The sequence below is a fragment of the Arachis duranensis genome, chromosome 10 (genome assembly GCF_000817695.3).
Source record: "Arachis duranensis cultivar V14167 chromosome 10, aradu.V14167.gnm2.J7QH, whole genome shotgun sequence".
NCBI classification, from domain to species: Eukaryota; Viridiplantae; Streptophyta; class Magnoliopsida; order Fabales; family Fabaceae; genus Arachis; species Arachis duranensis.
Window position 1 is genome coordinate 15,231,635 of NC_029781.3, and position 15,019 is coordinate 15,246,653.

Genomic DNA, 15,019 nt, shown 5'->3' on the forward strand with positions numbered 1-15,019 from the left:
AGATACATCATCCTTTTATTGGTACAAAAAACAAAGAAAGAAGTATATCGTTCCTTTAAAACTCGAGTCGAAAATCTGTTATCTAATGCACAACTCTAGTTAGTATGAAAATCACGTTTAAATTTGAGAAAAATTAAACTTTAGTCGAACCATGTTCAAAGAAAGTTAAAATCAGCCAAACACCAACTCAAGAAAATATAAATTGAAGTATTATTCATTTATTCTCTACAATTTAAAAAAGTTTGGGATTGAATACAAGTTATCTAATATAAACGTAGAAGATGTATAGAACTATAGATCAAACTTTGAGTTCAGCATTTCATCGCTTTCTTCAAAATAAAGTCCCTAACACACAGCGGCAAATGGTACATGATGGCCATTGCGGTAGAGTAATGGCCGTAGGAGAACCACGCTGGTGGCTTCTTCTTCAGGATAGCGGCCACGGTGTGTTTCGCAAACTCATCATTGGGGGTTGACTTTGTTTTCTGAGAAAAATAAGCTCTATCTCGAATTGCGGCTTCAAAAGGCTTGAATAAGTCCCACTCAGGCATGTGGTCGTAGCTAGCTATGGCAGAATTTCCAATATTTGACTTGATAGCTCCAGGGACAACATTGACAACATCAATTCCAAAATGGCTAAGTTCCAATCTATCAGAAAACCAATACAATGGGAAATAAGAAAAACCGCAACGATTTGCCTACATGTAACGGCAAGTATAATAATAAGACAATGCATAAATGACAAACTCAACTAATAAGACAGAGCATAAAGGAAATCAACCAAATAGAAAATTGCAAAAATTGGCTCAGTTGAGCACTAAATCCCATAGTGCATAGTCCAATCGACTATATGTTAACTTTTCCTTAGTTTCATTGCACTTAGTTTTAAGAGCATCTAACTGTGGTGTACTACTTCCAGTTTTATTAAAATTTAAAGTATATCACTAATCTAAGGTATAAAGGGGCCTCAAGGAAAGGCATGAACACAATATATAAAGCAACATATTATATATTTATTTTTGTTTTAAAAAAAAAAATTGGATCTGTTTCCATACATTTGTGTCTCTAGTTTATTTGGACAACAGGTTGAATTAATCAAGTCTGAGAATAACACCTTTCTATTTGAAATTCTTTCCAATAGAAGTGGAAATATTTTAACTAAAGCTGAAACACCTGGTAGAACAAAGTGTTTCAGAAAGTCATCCTAAAGAACTTTAAATTAATCAAGTAGTCCTTTGAGTTAGATTAGTCGGATTCTTGTAAGAAGGATGCTAGTGACAAAGACCAAGAAAGCAAGCACTACAAGAGGAAAATGAATGAAACCTTAGGGTATCTGTCAAAGAATGAAGGGCAGCTTTGGACGAAGTATATGCGCCAGACCAAGGTCCAGATGCCATAGCCGTAACGCTTCCAACATTCACAATCTTACCCTGTTTCCTCTTTGCCATATGAGGAACAACAGCCTGAATCATCCTCAAGGCACCTGCATGTCCCCAGTGACATAGAAATTTGATAAGTCCTACACAGACTGTGCTTATCTTCAAATCGTTTCCAGCAACCCAAGCATCGGTCCCCCAAGGTTTTCGGTACTAAAAAGTATTAACAAACAAACAAGCAAACACTTCCCTAACTCCAACACCAAAACCATTCAAAACAATGAACCATTTCATTCCTCTTTGGTTAAGCTTTAGATATTTTTTTTCCCCATAGTATCCTCTAGCCTAGCAGACTAAAGACTAATCCTTCGCGGATTAGAGCTACATTTAAGGTTTTGCAGCAAGCCAATGGTTACTATATGCACAAGACGAGATTCAAACCTGACACCTGCTAAAGCAAATAAGTAAGCTAACTAATTGACCAGGTTGGTTGGTTTGGTTAAGCTTTAGATTGGAAACCTGAAATTGAATTCCTTGATTTGGAACTAATTAGTCTTATAAAGTTGAAATCCTGATAGATTTAAATTCCCTTCATCAAAGGCTCAAAAGTTTTGTGATGGAATTAACTGACATAAAAAAAATAATATACCTGAACTACACTAAACTAACATATCTCTTCTCTTCCCCACGCTTCCAAAACAAAAGACAAAATAGTCAGAAACAAAGTATTGAACAAGTATTATTAAATGCATTCCAAACAAAGAATTGAATTGAACTAAATTGAGTTGTATAATTTAATACCAGTTAATAACACTAGATCCTATATCCACTAAAATCAATCGAACAAACACTGACTTCCGCAGTAAGAATTTCAGAAAATACAATGGAATCGAAGACACAAAGTTAGTTAGGGTTAGGGAATACCGAAGACGTTGGTTTCGTAGGTGCTCTGAATCGCAGAGAGAGGAACCTCGGGAAGAGGGCCCACACACTGAACGCCGGCATTGTTGACAAGAACGTCGACACGGCCGAAGTGGGCAATGACGGCGTCGAGAGCACGGCGGACGCTGTCGTCGGACTTGACGTCGAGCTCCTGAAGGAAGAAGCGGGTGTCGTGCTCAAGGTCCGCCATGGTGGAGCGCGACCTGCTGGTGGCGACGACAGCGCACTTGTTGGCTGCGAAGGCGCGTGCAAGCGCGTGGCCTATGCCTCCCTCGGAGCACCCCGTGATGAGTACTATCGGTTTGTTGATGTCTTCGCGGGGATCCATCATTCAGTAGCAGTTGTGACTTGTGAGTACTGAGTATGATGATATTGCGTGTTCAAATTTCGCTGATCGTGGGGTTTTGTTTTTTTATTGTTTTTAATTTTTTATTTATCCATGTTTTGGGGCTGACATGGAGTCCGGTGCGAATGGGACCAGCATCGGGTGACGTCGTTACAAACGATGAAGCTGCACACATTTTTCCTAACATTTAAGTGCTTAAGTAACTTTACGTAAGTGGTAGACTGGGCGGTACCTATGACTATGAAGAGCACACACGTAAATTTTAAAAAGTTATCGGATATGAAAACAAGCATATATTAATAATATAATATATTTATTAATATTAAACTAATAAATATTTTTAAAAATAATCATGTAATACACTTTTTCTTCTAAAAGTATATAGATATTAAAAAAATAAAATCACAAATTTTTATATCTTAATAGAGTTAGTAAGAATTTTGTACATTATATATATAAAAAAAATTATCTAAAATTATATTATTTTTTTATTTATGATTGATATTTTTATTATTAGAAAAAGTCATTCTTTTTAATTTCAGTTCATCAAGAAAAAAATTAGCAACTTCAAGATTTAATTTTTCTCATCAATTGATGAAAAAGCATCTCCAACAATATTCTACATAGATGGTGACAAACGGACCTAAATTCGCTGGGCCGTCCCGTGTAACCCGTCAAAAAGGCGGGTGGGGTTAGAAAATTAAAACCGTCAAGTAGCAAAAGCCCATCTAACCCGTACCACTTAAACCGCGGGCTTGGCGGGGCAGAGCAGGGAGGGCTTTCCGCTGGGTTTAGTATTTTTTAGTGAGGGGGTATTTTTACAATTTTTTGGCCAAAACCTAACTTCCTCCAACCTAACTTACAAGAGTATGAAGATAAAATTGAGTGGTTTGGATTATGTTTATGTTACTTTGGAGACAATATTTATAATTATGTTTTAAATTATGTTTATTTTGCTTTGGAGAGAATATTTATACTTATGTTTTGGATGAAAACTTGGTTAATAATTATGTTTATTAGATATTTATAATTACAAAGATTTTAATGTGGGACGGGGCGGGGCGGGGCGGGTTTCCACATCATAGTTTTTCCTTTATTGTATTGTGAAGTTTTTCTTGAAAGAAGATGAAAATTAGTGTGGACAAATACTAAAATTTATGCACATTTAGGCTTCAACGTGTTTTTTTTTTAGAGAATGCATAAAAGAATAAGTGCTCCAATTCCTTTCACAACAAAAAGATGAAGATGGTTGCCCTAGTAGCCTATGAGCAATTGGTTGAAGAAGTTTTTCTTTACCATCATGAATTAGCCACCAAAATTTTGCATTGACTATGCTTCTATCATTTAAGAAGTCATAATCATCAAAGACACCTCTACCATTAGAAAAGCTTGTAAGTTCAATGTGTATTTTTCTTCTCTCTTCTTCATCAAGAAAATACCACTTCAAGCATTTAACTCTCTCATTAGTGATCTCAATATCTTGATGAGGAGAAACTCATGTAGGATCTTCTCTCAACCATTAGTGGCTATAATACCTATATAATTAGTGGTTAAGTAGAAATTAGTAATAATTCAATTATCTTCACTTATAAATATAAATTATAAAGTATAAATATAAAGAGTTACTTTGGATTCAATGAATGTGCTAAACAATGAAGAGGTTTGCTACATTTTGTCCACTCTTAAACAAATATTGCAGCGAGAATTAGACAAACGACAAGAACGGGCGGAAGTGGTGACTGGAGAAGCGATGAACACATCAGCGAGCACGGAAGTAGTGACGACGAGCACGACGAAAGTGGTGACTAGAGAGGTGACAAATGGCAGCGAGCAGCGACGACGAGCACCGCAGAAGTGGCGGCAGTGAAGAGGAGACGCTGGGATTGAGAATAAGTGGGTGTGGAGAGGGACGATGAACACCCACGGCGGTGAGGACCGGAGGTGGCGGTGAGGACCGGAGGTGGCGGTGACGACTAGAGGTGGCAGCAGATCGGCAATAAAGAAAGGGTGAGTGGATGTGGAGCCAGAAAAAATTTAGGGGTCGAGGTGAAAAGTTAGCGTTTTTACCTTTTACAATGCATCTTTTGTAAAAGTAAAATTGAAGTGAAATTTTCAAATCACTATTGCGTTGTGTCTGGGCAGTTTTTTTATTTTTTGGATAGGATACATTTTTGCATGTCGAACGAGTGTCTTTGTGCATCGTGTCCAAAATGTGTCCGACACACCGACACTGCAACTAAATAAAGTGTTTGTACTTCATAAGTCAGTACATATAATGCATTGGGTACCTAACTACCTATCCTTGAAGATGGGTACAGAGATAATAATGAAAATTTATAAATATCCTACCTATAAAATGTCACCTGTGAAAATGGGAGGAGATTTAATCCCCACTCTGTGGAAACTCCTTCCCAAAGATAATTATACTAATGAGATTAGTTGATATATTTGGTTGAATATATTTGACTATATAAAAAAAAGTTATCACTTATTCCGAACATTACCTGAAACTGGGTTGTTTTTGGGCTTAGACGTGAGGTCCAGACTCCTTTTAAGGCAGCGTCCGACTTGCATTGGTGCCGAGGTGCCGCCGTTCGAGTTCCTCGTGAGGAGGTGGAGGGTGGTTCCTGCAAGAGACTTTGATACTTAAGTTAGCAAGGGTTTTAAGCAGGTTTTTAGTGGATTGGATTCTGAATATACCTGAGGATGTTAGTGTATTTATAGTAGAAAAGATAACCATCTTTTTGGAGTAGTTCTACCGTAAGTGGTGGATAACCATTTTTTTTTTAGGAAAGTTGTTAAGATCTCCCTTTTAGGTAAATGGGAGATATCTTAGGACTCAGTTACTTATTCAGATAAGTAAGGCTGAACTGTTGTCGTTGCGCCCAACCTCTATGAGGTCAGGTAGGAATGGATAAGGCCACCTTTATTGGATGGGCCTTTAATCATTTTGGGCCTGGCTTTACTTTTTGGGCCAATGTATGAATAGTTTTCCTGCTTGAGTTCGAGCTTTTATGAGGTCGGACTCGAGCATTTTGTGGCTTTGGGATGTTAACACGTCACGTCGGGTAAACTGCCTTTCTGGGATAGGTTGGGTACTCGACGTGCTTTCTAAAATTCAAAACGTTACATCTTTATGTAACGTCACGCATGTTCCTTCTTCGGTTACCTGGTAACCATGCACGCTTTTAATTAGGGGTGCAAAATAACACTTTTGTCTCCAGTGTTTTATAAATACTCAATCTTTTTCTCTTTAATCTTTTTTCGCTTTCTTCATCTCAAGTTGTTTTTTTCATCTTCTCTCCAAAATTCTTCACAGCTCTTTTTCTTCTTCAAGATTTCTCCTTCCGTTTGCTCGTTTACTTAAGATTTTTGGATTGTACGTGCTTTTGCTGTTTGAAGTAATCTTTTTCCGTTTTGCATTCTTCTTTCCAGGTTGATTTTTGCCCTTTTTTCTTGCTCTGTTTTTTGCGTTCTGTTTTCTTTGTTTTACTTTGCCACTTTGATTGCAATTTTGATTCTGAAAATTTGCTTGCATTCTTTTGTTGTTGCTGTGATTTTGAATGTGGGATTTTATTTTGTAATGCCTCCAAATGGTGCCATTTTCTTATGAAAGATGGCGTTATTTCCATATTTTGGAGATATAGCATAACTGTTGTGTGTTGGAAGGGTTTTGCAACATTCTTGGTTGATGTTGACCCAAACTCTTTCGAAATTTGTAAATGCTTGTGTTTTTTATTCTTTGCATTTAGGAGGTTGATGACGATCTTTGAAGACAACCGGACCTTTTGATCATTTGTCTTGATTTGTTGTTGTCCGATTTGTGGTGATGAATTTTTGTTTTGTTGTATTATAGGTATAACTTTTATGTCTCGGTCTGTAATTCACAACATGTCGTCTAAAGTCCCGTCCGATCTGACTTGGGTAGATATTTCTATTCTTACTCCTATTCTTGTTATTGATAATGAGTATGCTGAAATCTTTCATAAACATCATAGGTTATGTTTGAATCAGGAGGATGAGAGGAGTTATGAGATTGTAGTTGATGATCTTGAGGAGAGGGTCTGTTTCCCCCTACTTGATAGGTCGGAACGTCACTTCATCTATGTCTATGATTGCTTTTTTACCAAGTTAGAGGTTAGCCTTCCTTTTTTCGACTTCGAAATTAAAGTCCTTAAGACCTATAATGTTGCCCTTATCCCAATTGCATCCAAATTCTTGGAATTTCTTGAAAATATACCAACTTCTTTGCCGGGAACTGGATGTTCGACCTTTTCTTAAGGTCTTCTTTTATCTTTTTGTCTTAACCAAACCCTTTAGCTCCAAAAAACAAAGGTTGGTTCTCTTTCCGAGCTATCCAGGGGAAAAAAGTCTTTGCCACTTTTGACGATTCTTTCTACAATTACATTTTCAAAATCCATTCTATTGAGGGTGTCCGATCTTTCTTTCTTGGTGAGCGGGATGAGCCTATTTTCCCTCTATATTAGGAAGAACATCCTGTAATAGTTAAGTATAATGCAGACACTTAGATGAGATCGAGGAGAGTGTAGTCGGTCTGTTTTAGGAGTGTTGGGGCCGAGCTCCTTATCTAGATACCAAAAATTTTTAAAGAATTCTAGCCAACTTCAATCCAAACTTGGTACTATTCTTTTCAATTTTTAAATGTAGTTTTATTGACTTTGATTTTAAGGCTAACATGATCCGACCTTAACATTGTGCAGATAAAATGGCCCCCTAAGTCGGCCGCAATGAAAACACTTTAGATCGCAAGAAAAAATTTTGCTGTTCGAAACATACAACTGAAAGAAGCCGGTGAAACTCTCAACCTCTTCTCGCCCTCTAAGTCAAACTCGGGCACCTTGGCCTCTTTGAAGATTACTTTTGACCCGGCTCCCCAGCTGACCCCTCCTCTTTCTAGCTCGGTCAAACCAACAGCCTGTCCTCCACCTTCCAATCTCAAGCCGAACCCTAAAAAACGTAAGACTTCGGACTTGGGGGTATATAAAATCAGGGCTTTGATGCCATTGTTTGGAGTGAGAAACACATCCTTTCCCACAACTTTATTAATATGGACAACATTGCCATAAAATCCCATCTCCAGCTTATGGACCGAGGTGGAGTCCGGACGGCCGGAATTTTTGCAACTCTATTAAGGGAATTGGAGAAGACTTCCCTTGGTGCTATTCAGCGCATGTTGTCTGACTTGCAGGCTGAAGTGGCATCCTTGAGGGAGTCTAAAAAGGAGTGGAAAGAAGAAAAAGAATATCTGCTTCTCGACCTTCACAAAGCTCGGGCTAAAGTAAAGATAGCAGAAGCCGCTTTAGCCATGTCAGAGGGGTTAAAGAAGAAGGCCGAGGAGGGTTACACCAGGGTCTTTGGGGAGAAGCTCGACTTGGTGGTTGAGATCACTAAATCCCGAGATAAATTAGGGTTTAATTTCTGAGATAAATTGGGATGAAACGAGGGAAGGGGGTAGGAATGAGGGTAACTCACATATTTTTTTTTTAAAATTTGTGACCGAGTTTATGACTATAATTTTAATGATCGAAATAGTAATCAACTAATTTTTTTATTTACTTATTGATCGGTTGCAAAATCGGTCACTACATTTAAAAATAACGATCGATTTTGTGATTAAGAGTTTTAAGGACATTTATTCCTTTTTTTTGGTTGTATAAAATTAATCGGTTGCTAATTCGGTGGCTATTAGTGACTGATTTTGTGAGTCACTAAAATCAGTTGCTAACTTAACAATTAGCAACCGATGTAGCGACCAGTTATTTAACGACCAAACAGTTATTCACCATATTTCATTATCAGTTGCAAAATTGGTTGCTAAAATAAAAAATAGCAACCGATTTTGTGACTAACAATTCCAAAGACGTTACTTTTTTGTTTTGGTTGCTAATTCGGTCGCTAAATTAAAAAATAGCGACCGATTTTGGTGACCAACTTTATTCTAGTTGTATTAAAACTTTATTGGTCGCTAATTTGGTTTCTATTAGTGACAGATTTTGTCGGTCACTGAATGTAATTTAGCAACTGATTTAGCGACCAATGTTTTTTTTGTCCTAGAAATTCTATATCGGTCGCTATTAGCAACCAATTTTTTCGGTCGCTAAAATTGGTCACTATTCTAATACTTTCTTGTAGTGACTCTTGCTCCACTTTCAGCTTTATTGGATGATCCATCTACATACAAATTCCAAGTTGATGGATCTCCCCGGGATTTAGTGTATTCTGCCGCAAAATGGGCTAAATACTGAGATTTGATTAGTTCGGACCTTTATAGTATGAGCTTAAAAATAAGGTCGGAGCCTTTTGGAAGTGATGATAAGGGTGTATGTGAACTTCTATATCTTTTGATAGTTTAGTTCTGCTTCCTGTAGAGCTTTGCTCACAAAGTAGATAGGTTATTGTCCATGTTCATCCTCTCTAACCAAGGCTGACGCTATAGCCAGAGTTGCTACTGCTAGATAGAGGATAAGCTCCTCTCCTGGAAGAGGTCGGGTAAGTATTGGAGGTTGGCTTAGGAATGTTTTGAAATTTTGGAAGACTTATTCGCATTCCTGAATCCATTCAAATTAGTTCCCTTTTTTAAGTATTGAGAACAAAGGTAGAGACTTTAGAGCTGATCCTGCTAGAAACCTGGACAATGCGGCCAACCTCTCGTTTAGTTGCTGGACTTCCTTAAGGCTAGTCGGAGTTTTCATTTCTAATATGGTTGTGCACTTATCTGGGTAGGCATCAATACCTCTTTGAGTGAGCATGAAGCCTAAGAACTTCCTAGCCTCCATTGTGAAGGTGCATTTTGAAGGATTCAATCTCATCCCATGCATCCTTATTATGGAGAACACCTCAGACCAGTCAGTCAAAAGAGCAAGATCGTCTTTGGTCTTGACGGGCATATTGTCCACATATACCTCCATTAGTTTTCCAAGGTGAGATGAAAACACCTTATTCATCAGCCGTTGATATGTAGCTCCAACATTCTTTAATTCAAAATGTATTACTACATAACAATAGTTAGCCTTTGGAGTAATGAAAGGAGTCTTTTCTTGATCCAACTTGTACACTTGGATTTGGTTGTATCTCGAGTATACATCCGTAAATGACAGATATATATACCCTAAAGTTGAGTCAACCAAGGCATCAATACTGGGGAGAAGGAATGGATCTTTAGGGAAAGTTTTGTTGAGGTCAGTGTAATCCACACACATTCTCTATTTCCTGATTTTCTTTTTTATAAGGACCACATTAGCCAGCCAAAAAGGATACTTTACCTCCCTTATAAATCCAGCTTCTAATAAGTCTTGCACCTGTTCTTCCACGACCTGCGTTCTTTCAGGACCGAGCTTTCGTCTCTTTTGCTAAACAAGTCGAGATCTTGGATAAACGGCGAGCTTGTGAGACATGCGGTCGGGGTCTATACCAGGCATATCGGAGGCTTTTCAAGTGAAAAGGTTAGAATTCCTTTGTAAGAGATAAATGAGTTGTGCCTTTAGACTTTCTTTCAAGTTGGCCCTTATGCTCATTGTCTTTTATGCCTGATCCCCGATTTGCACCTTTTCTATCTTTTCATAAGGTTGGGGACGTAGCTCCTCCCGAACTCGGACACCGCCGAGCTTAATAGTGTTGACTTCTTTACCACTTGTACTACCTCTTAAATTGAGACTTTCATTGTAACACTTTCTTCCAACTTCTGGTCTCCTTTTACAGTGACAATTCCTTCTATAGTTGGAAACTTTATGCATAGTTGAGGCGTAAAAATGACTGCAGCTAATCGGTTCAAGGTTATTCGACCTATTAAAGTGTTGTAAGCTGATGCCACGTCTACTACAATGTAGTCAATGCTTAAGGTTCTTGATTTCATGCCTTTACCAAAAGTGGTATATAATGAACTATTATATACACCTTTAGATCCTTAACCCAAAAAGGTTGTCTGGATAAGCCTTTAGATCCTTTTCTTCTAACCCATGTTTATCAAAAGCATGCTTAAATAGTATGTCAACCGAACTCCCTTAGTCCACCAAAGTTTTATGGAGGTTTGAATTAGCACGGATCATTGTAATTACCATAGGGTCGTTGTGACCAGGTGCACCCCTTGTGCATCGTCTTTGATGAAAGAGATTGTGGGTAGATCGAGAGCTCCACTCTCTTTTCCGACTTGATATAACTCTTTAAGATGCCTTTTACGTAAGGACTTAGTAACTCCTCCTCCTACAAATCTGCCATTTATCATGTGTATCTGCCTATCGGGGGTTTGTGGTGGCCGATCTCGTCGACTTCCATCTTCATCTCCTATTTTCCTTTTTCCTAAGTCGTCCGCCTTTCAGCAAGGTATCTTTCTAATCGACCTTCTCTAGCCAACTTTTCTATAATGTTTTTCAAATCATAACAATCATTGGTAGAATGCCCTTATAGTTTGTGATACTCGCAATATTATGTCCGACTTCTAGCCTTTTTGTGTTTAATGGGGCAAGGAGGTGGAAGTTTTTTAGTATGATAGATCTCCCTGTAAATATCGACAAGAGAAACTCAGAGTGGAGTGTAATTGTGGTATCTTCGATGCTTCTCCGAGATATACTCCTCTTTTTTCTTTATCTCCCTCTCTTTATCCCGAGTTTGGTAGGGAAGGTTTGGTTTTGGGATGGAATCTCTACGTCGGGAGTTCTCCTCCTTGTTGATATACTTCTCTGCCCGCTCTTGTACTTCATACAAGAAAGTCGGGTGTCGCTTGGATATGGATTGGGAAAATAGCCCTTCTCTAAGGCCGTTAACCAACCCCATTATCACTGCTTTAGGAGGTAAGTTTTGTATTTCCAAGCAAAGTTTGTTGAATCTTTTCATATAATCTCGGAGTGTTTCACCGACCTCTTGTTTTACCCCTAAGAGACTTAGAGCATGTTTGACTTTATCCTTCTAAATTGAAAATCGGGTCAGAAACCTCTTTGCCAGGTCATCAAAGCAAGTTGCTGACCTTGGCGGTAAGTTATCAAACCATTTAATCACTGCTTTGGTCAGCATTGTCAGGAAGTCCTTGCAACGAGTTGCATCAAATCCATTAGCTAGGTACATCCAACTTTTGAAATTGCTAAGGTGATGTCTTGGGTTGGTCGTTCCATCATGAAAATCCATAACAGACTTTTAAAGTTCCTGAAAACCCGTGATAATATGATTTCTTCAATGAATAGGCCCTCCCTTCCAAGAGGACTTTCCTCTCTTTCAGCCCAATTTCTCCAACTTCTTAGGTCGGCCTCTAATCTCAGGAGCTTTTCTTCCAGCTCTCTTTGTCGTCGTACCTCTTTTCGTAATTCCCTTTCCGCTTCTCACTATTGTTTAGCTTCTTGCTCGAGTTGCTCTATCGGATGTACCTCCCCGTGATGGGGCACTTGTTCTTTCCTGTGGTGGAGGTAACACAAGTGCTCGATCGTCATTGTAAGGCTCTGGTTCTAATTCAGATGCAGTATGGCTATCCTCAAGGTCCCCGACAACGGTGCTGATGTTCCGAGGATTACATAAAACTAGGTTGCTTTTAGGCATAGACGTGAGGTCCAGCCTCCTTTTTAGGCAGCGTCTGACTTGTATTGGTGCCTAGGTGCCGCCGTCCGAGTTCCTTGTGAGGAGGTGGGGGGTGGTACCTACAAGAGACTCCGATACTTAAGTTAGCAAGGGCTTTAAGCATGTTTTTAGTAGATTGGGTTCTGAATATACCTAAGGGTGTCAGTGTATTCATAATAGAAAATATAACCGCCTTTTTTGGAGTAGTTATACCGTGGATAACCGTTCTCTTTTTCTAGAAAAGTTGTTAAGATCTCCCTTCTAGATAAGTGAGAGATACCTTAGGAGTCAATTACTTATTCAGATAAGTAAAAATAATGGAGAGAGATCACATGGGTTACTACTCACACCCGAGTAGTGATTCATATTATTGTGGATGGGGTAACTATCCGAATTTCGGTTGGCAAAGTCAAAACCAAGGAAACTTTAATGTTCCATGTTCCAATTATCAAGAACCACCATCTCCATATTCATACCAAGAACCACCACCTCTCTATCCATATCAAGAACCATCATCTTTCTACCCATATCAAGAGCCACCATCTCCCTATTCATACCAAGAACCATCCTCTTTTTACTCTTATCAAGATTCATCATCTCCTTCTTATTCATATCAAGAGTCACCATCCCCCTATTCATACCAAGAACCATCCTCTTTTTACTCTTATCAAGAACCATCATCTCCTTCTTATTCATATCAAGAGCCACCATCTCCATATTCATATCAAGTATCATCAGATCTTGAGCTTCTCATGAAAGAATTCATACATGATATAAAGACGAATGTCAAAAATATAGAGAAATATGTGCAGACGATTATCAAGAACCAGGAAGGGGAACAAGCAAATTCTTTCCCAGGAGATACAATGCAAGATCTTATGGAAGAAAGTGAGAAAATCAATCAAAGAAGTTTATACTCCAGTGAATTAGAGAACTTTCTACCCTCACATATGGAAGAAGAGGAAGATGCAAAAACAAAGGAGGAAGATGCACCAACAAAGAAGGAAGCTGCACAAACAAAGAAGGTTGTAAAGGATGAAAACAATTATGGGAATCTACATTCCAATGAAGCAGAGAGTGTCACAGAGGGTGAGTTTATTGAACCACCAATTCAAGAAATTCTTGATGAAGGGTACACTCTAACCATCACACAACACCAAAATTTTGAAATCAAAGAAGTGAAGGCAACCAAGGAAAGCACTGAAAGGGGGATTGTGACCAAGAAACAAAAGAAAATATCTATGAAGAAGAAAAGGTCAGCAAGAAACAATCCAACCTCTACCCCCAACAAGCAAGGTGAATCAAGCTAATCACAATAAAAGAAAGCTTGTTAGATAGAAATTATATCAGGGGGCACTAATCGTTACCTCTCCCCCCTTGGAGACATTTCTTTTAACCAACTGGAAAAAGAGGAAGAAAATTCAACAATCAAGTCAAGCTAGTGACATTAAAGAAGTGCTTGTCGGGAGGCAACCCGATAATTTTGTATCCTTAATTATTTTTCGTAGTAGTGGTTTTCTTATTTATTTGATTTTTATTGAGTTTCTACTGTTTTCCTATCACTTTATGTGTGTTTTAATCATGCAGCTATTTTAGAACAGGAACCAAATATTTCAAAAAAAAAAGAAAGAAGAAGAGAGACGAAGAAGAAAAGTCACCTGAGAGATGAGCAGGAGTGGCGCAGGAACTATGCCTTGCGCACAAACAAGACCACGCATCCGCATACCTTACGCGTACGCATCGTTTGCGCCATTAGCCATACACGCGTGCGCATCACTGACGCAAATGTGTGACCTTGAAAATCAGCATAAATAGGTGTTTGGGCAGAGAGTTGTGCTGGCTTGGGGCTGGAAGTGTGCTAGAAGCACAAACTTGTTCACGCGTACGCGTCCCTGACGCGTGCGCGTCCTTTGCACAAAAGTTCATTCAAGCGCACGCGTCATATAAAAATTTTGGTCCCCAAGCCATGCGAGCAGAGAGTTGCGCGTGCACGCGGCTGGCTTCATGCGATTCGCACAATCCAAGTGCACGCATACGCGTTCTTGACGCTCACGCGTCACTATGATCATTGTGCGACCCACGCATACGCGTCGTCTGCGCCGCACACCTCCACTAGTGCGCCGTCCAGTTTTTGGTTTTCATTCTCTCTCTCTCCCAAATCCTAATTCTCTCTTGTTCTTTTATCCTTTTATTCTTCTTTTATCATACTATTTAATTTTTTTTGCCTCTCTGTTTTCAGTTCTTCTTTGCTTGAGGACAAACAAACCTTTAAGTTTGGTGTTGACGCTTCGCTTATGGCTTTTTTGTTTAGCACCAAAGGGAGATGAATGTTCTTCATGGAGGAATGAGGTGGCCATCAGCATAACTGAGGTAGTTGAGTTCCTTTCATTCTATTTCTCTTCTGTTCCTATTTTGTTGTCCTATATTTTCTGTTGCTTTGATTGCCTGCATGATCTTTAATACTTTCAGTTCTTAGAATATAAAAAAAATTATTGTCTCATGTACCACTCACTAAGCTTGAATCTAAAAAGAAAAGAATTTAAGTGATGTATTGCATGAAAAATTGAGTTTAATTTTAAGGTAGTCTTATTTATTCAAATTTGGTGGTATTATTTGTGATTTTGAATGCATGACATGAATAATGCATATTTGAATTTGAATAAAAAAATGTTGATGTATAAGGAACAGAAATTTAGAGAATTATTATGACTTCTCTGAAATAAATAAAAATTTAATCCTTGAAGCAAAAAAAACAGCAAAAAAACTATAAAAGCAAGGTCTAAGGCTCTGAGCA

General features: G+C 38.5%; 1 protein-coding gene across 1 annotated transcript; it reads right to left on the reverse strand.

Moving 5' to 3' along the window:
* Window positions 1–187: 187 nt before the first annotated feature.
* On the reverse strand, window positions 188–2,827 carry LOC107469239 (short-chain dehydrogenase RED1). The gene is made up of 3 exons (XM_016088616.3): window positions 2,301–2,827; window positions 1,324–1,483; window positions 188–648 (listed from the first exon to the last, which is right to left on the reverse strand). The coding sequence occupies exons 1-3, from the start codon at window positions 2,647–2,649 to the stop codon at window positions 312–314; spliced, it is 846 nt and encodes a 281-aa protein (XP_015944102.1). The 5' UTR covers window positions 2,650–2,827; the 3' UTR covers window positions 188–311.
* Between the last annotated feature and the right edge of the window lie 12,192 nt (window positions 2,828–15,019).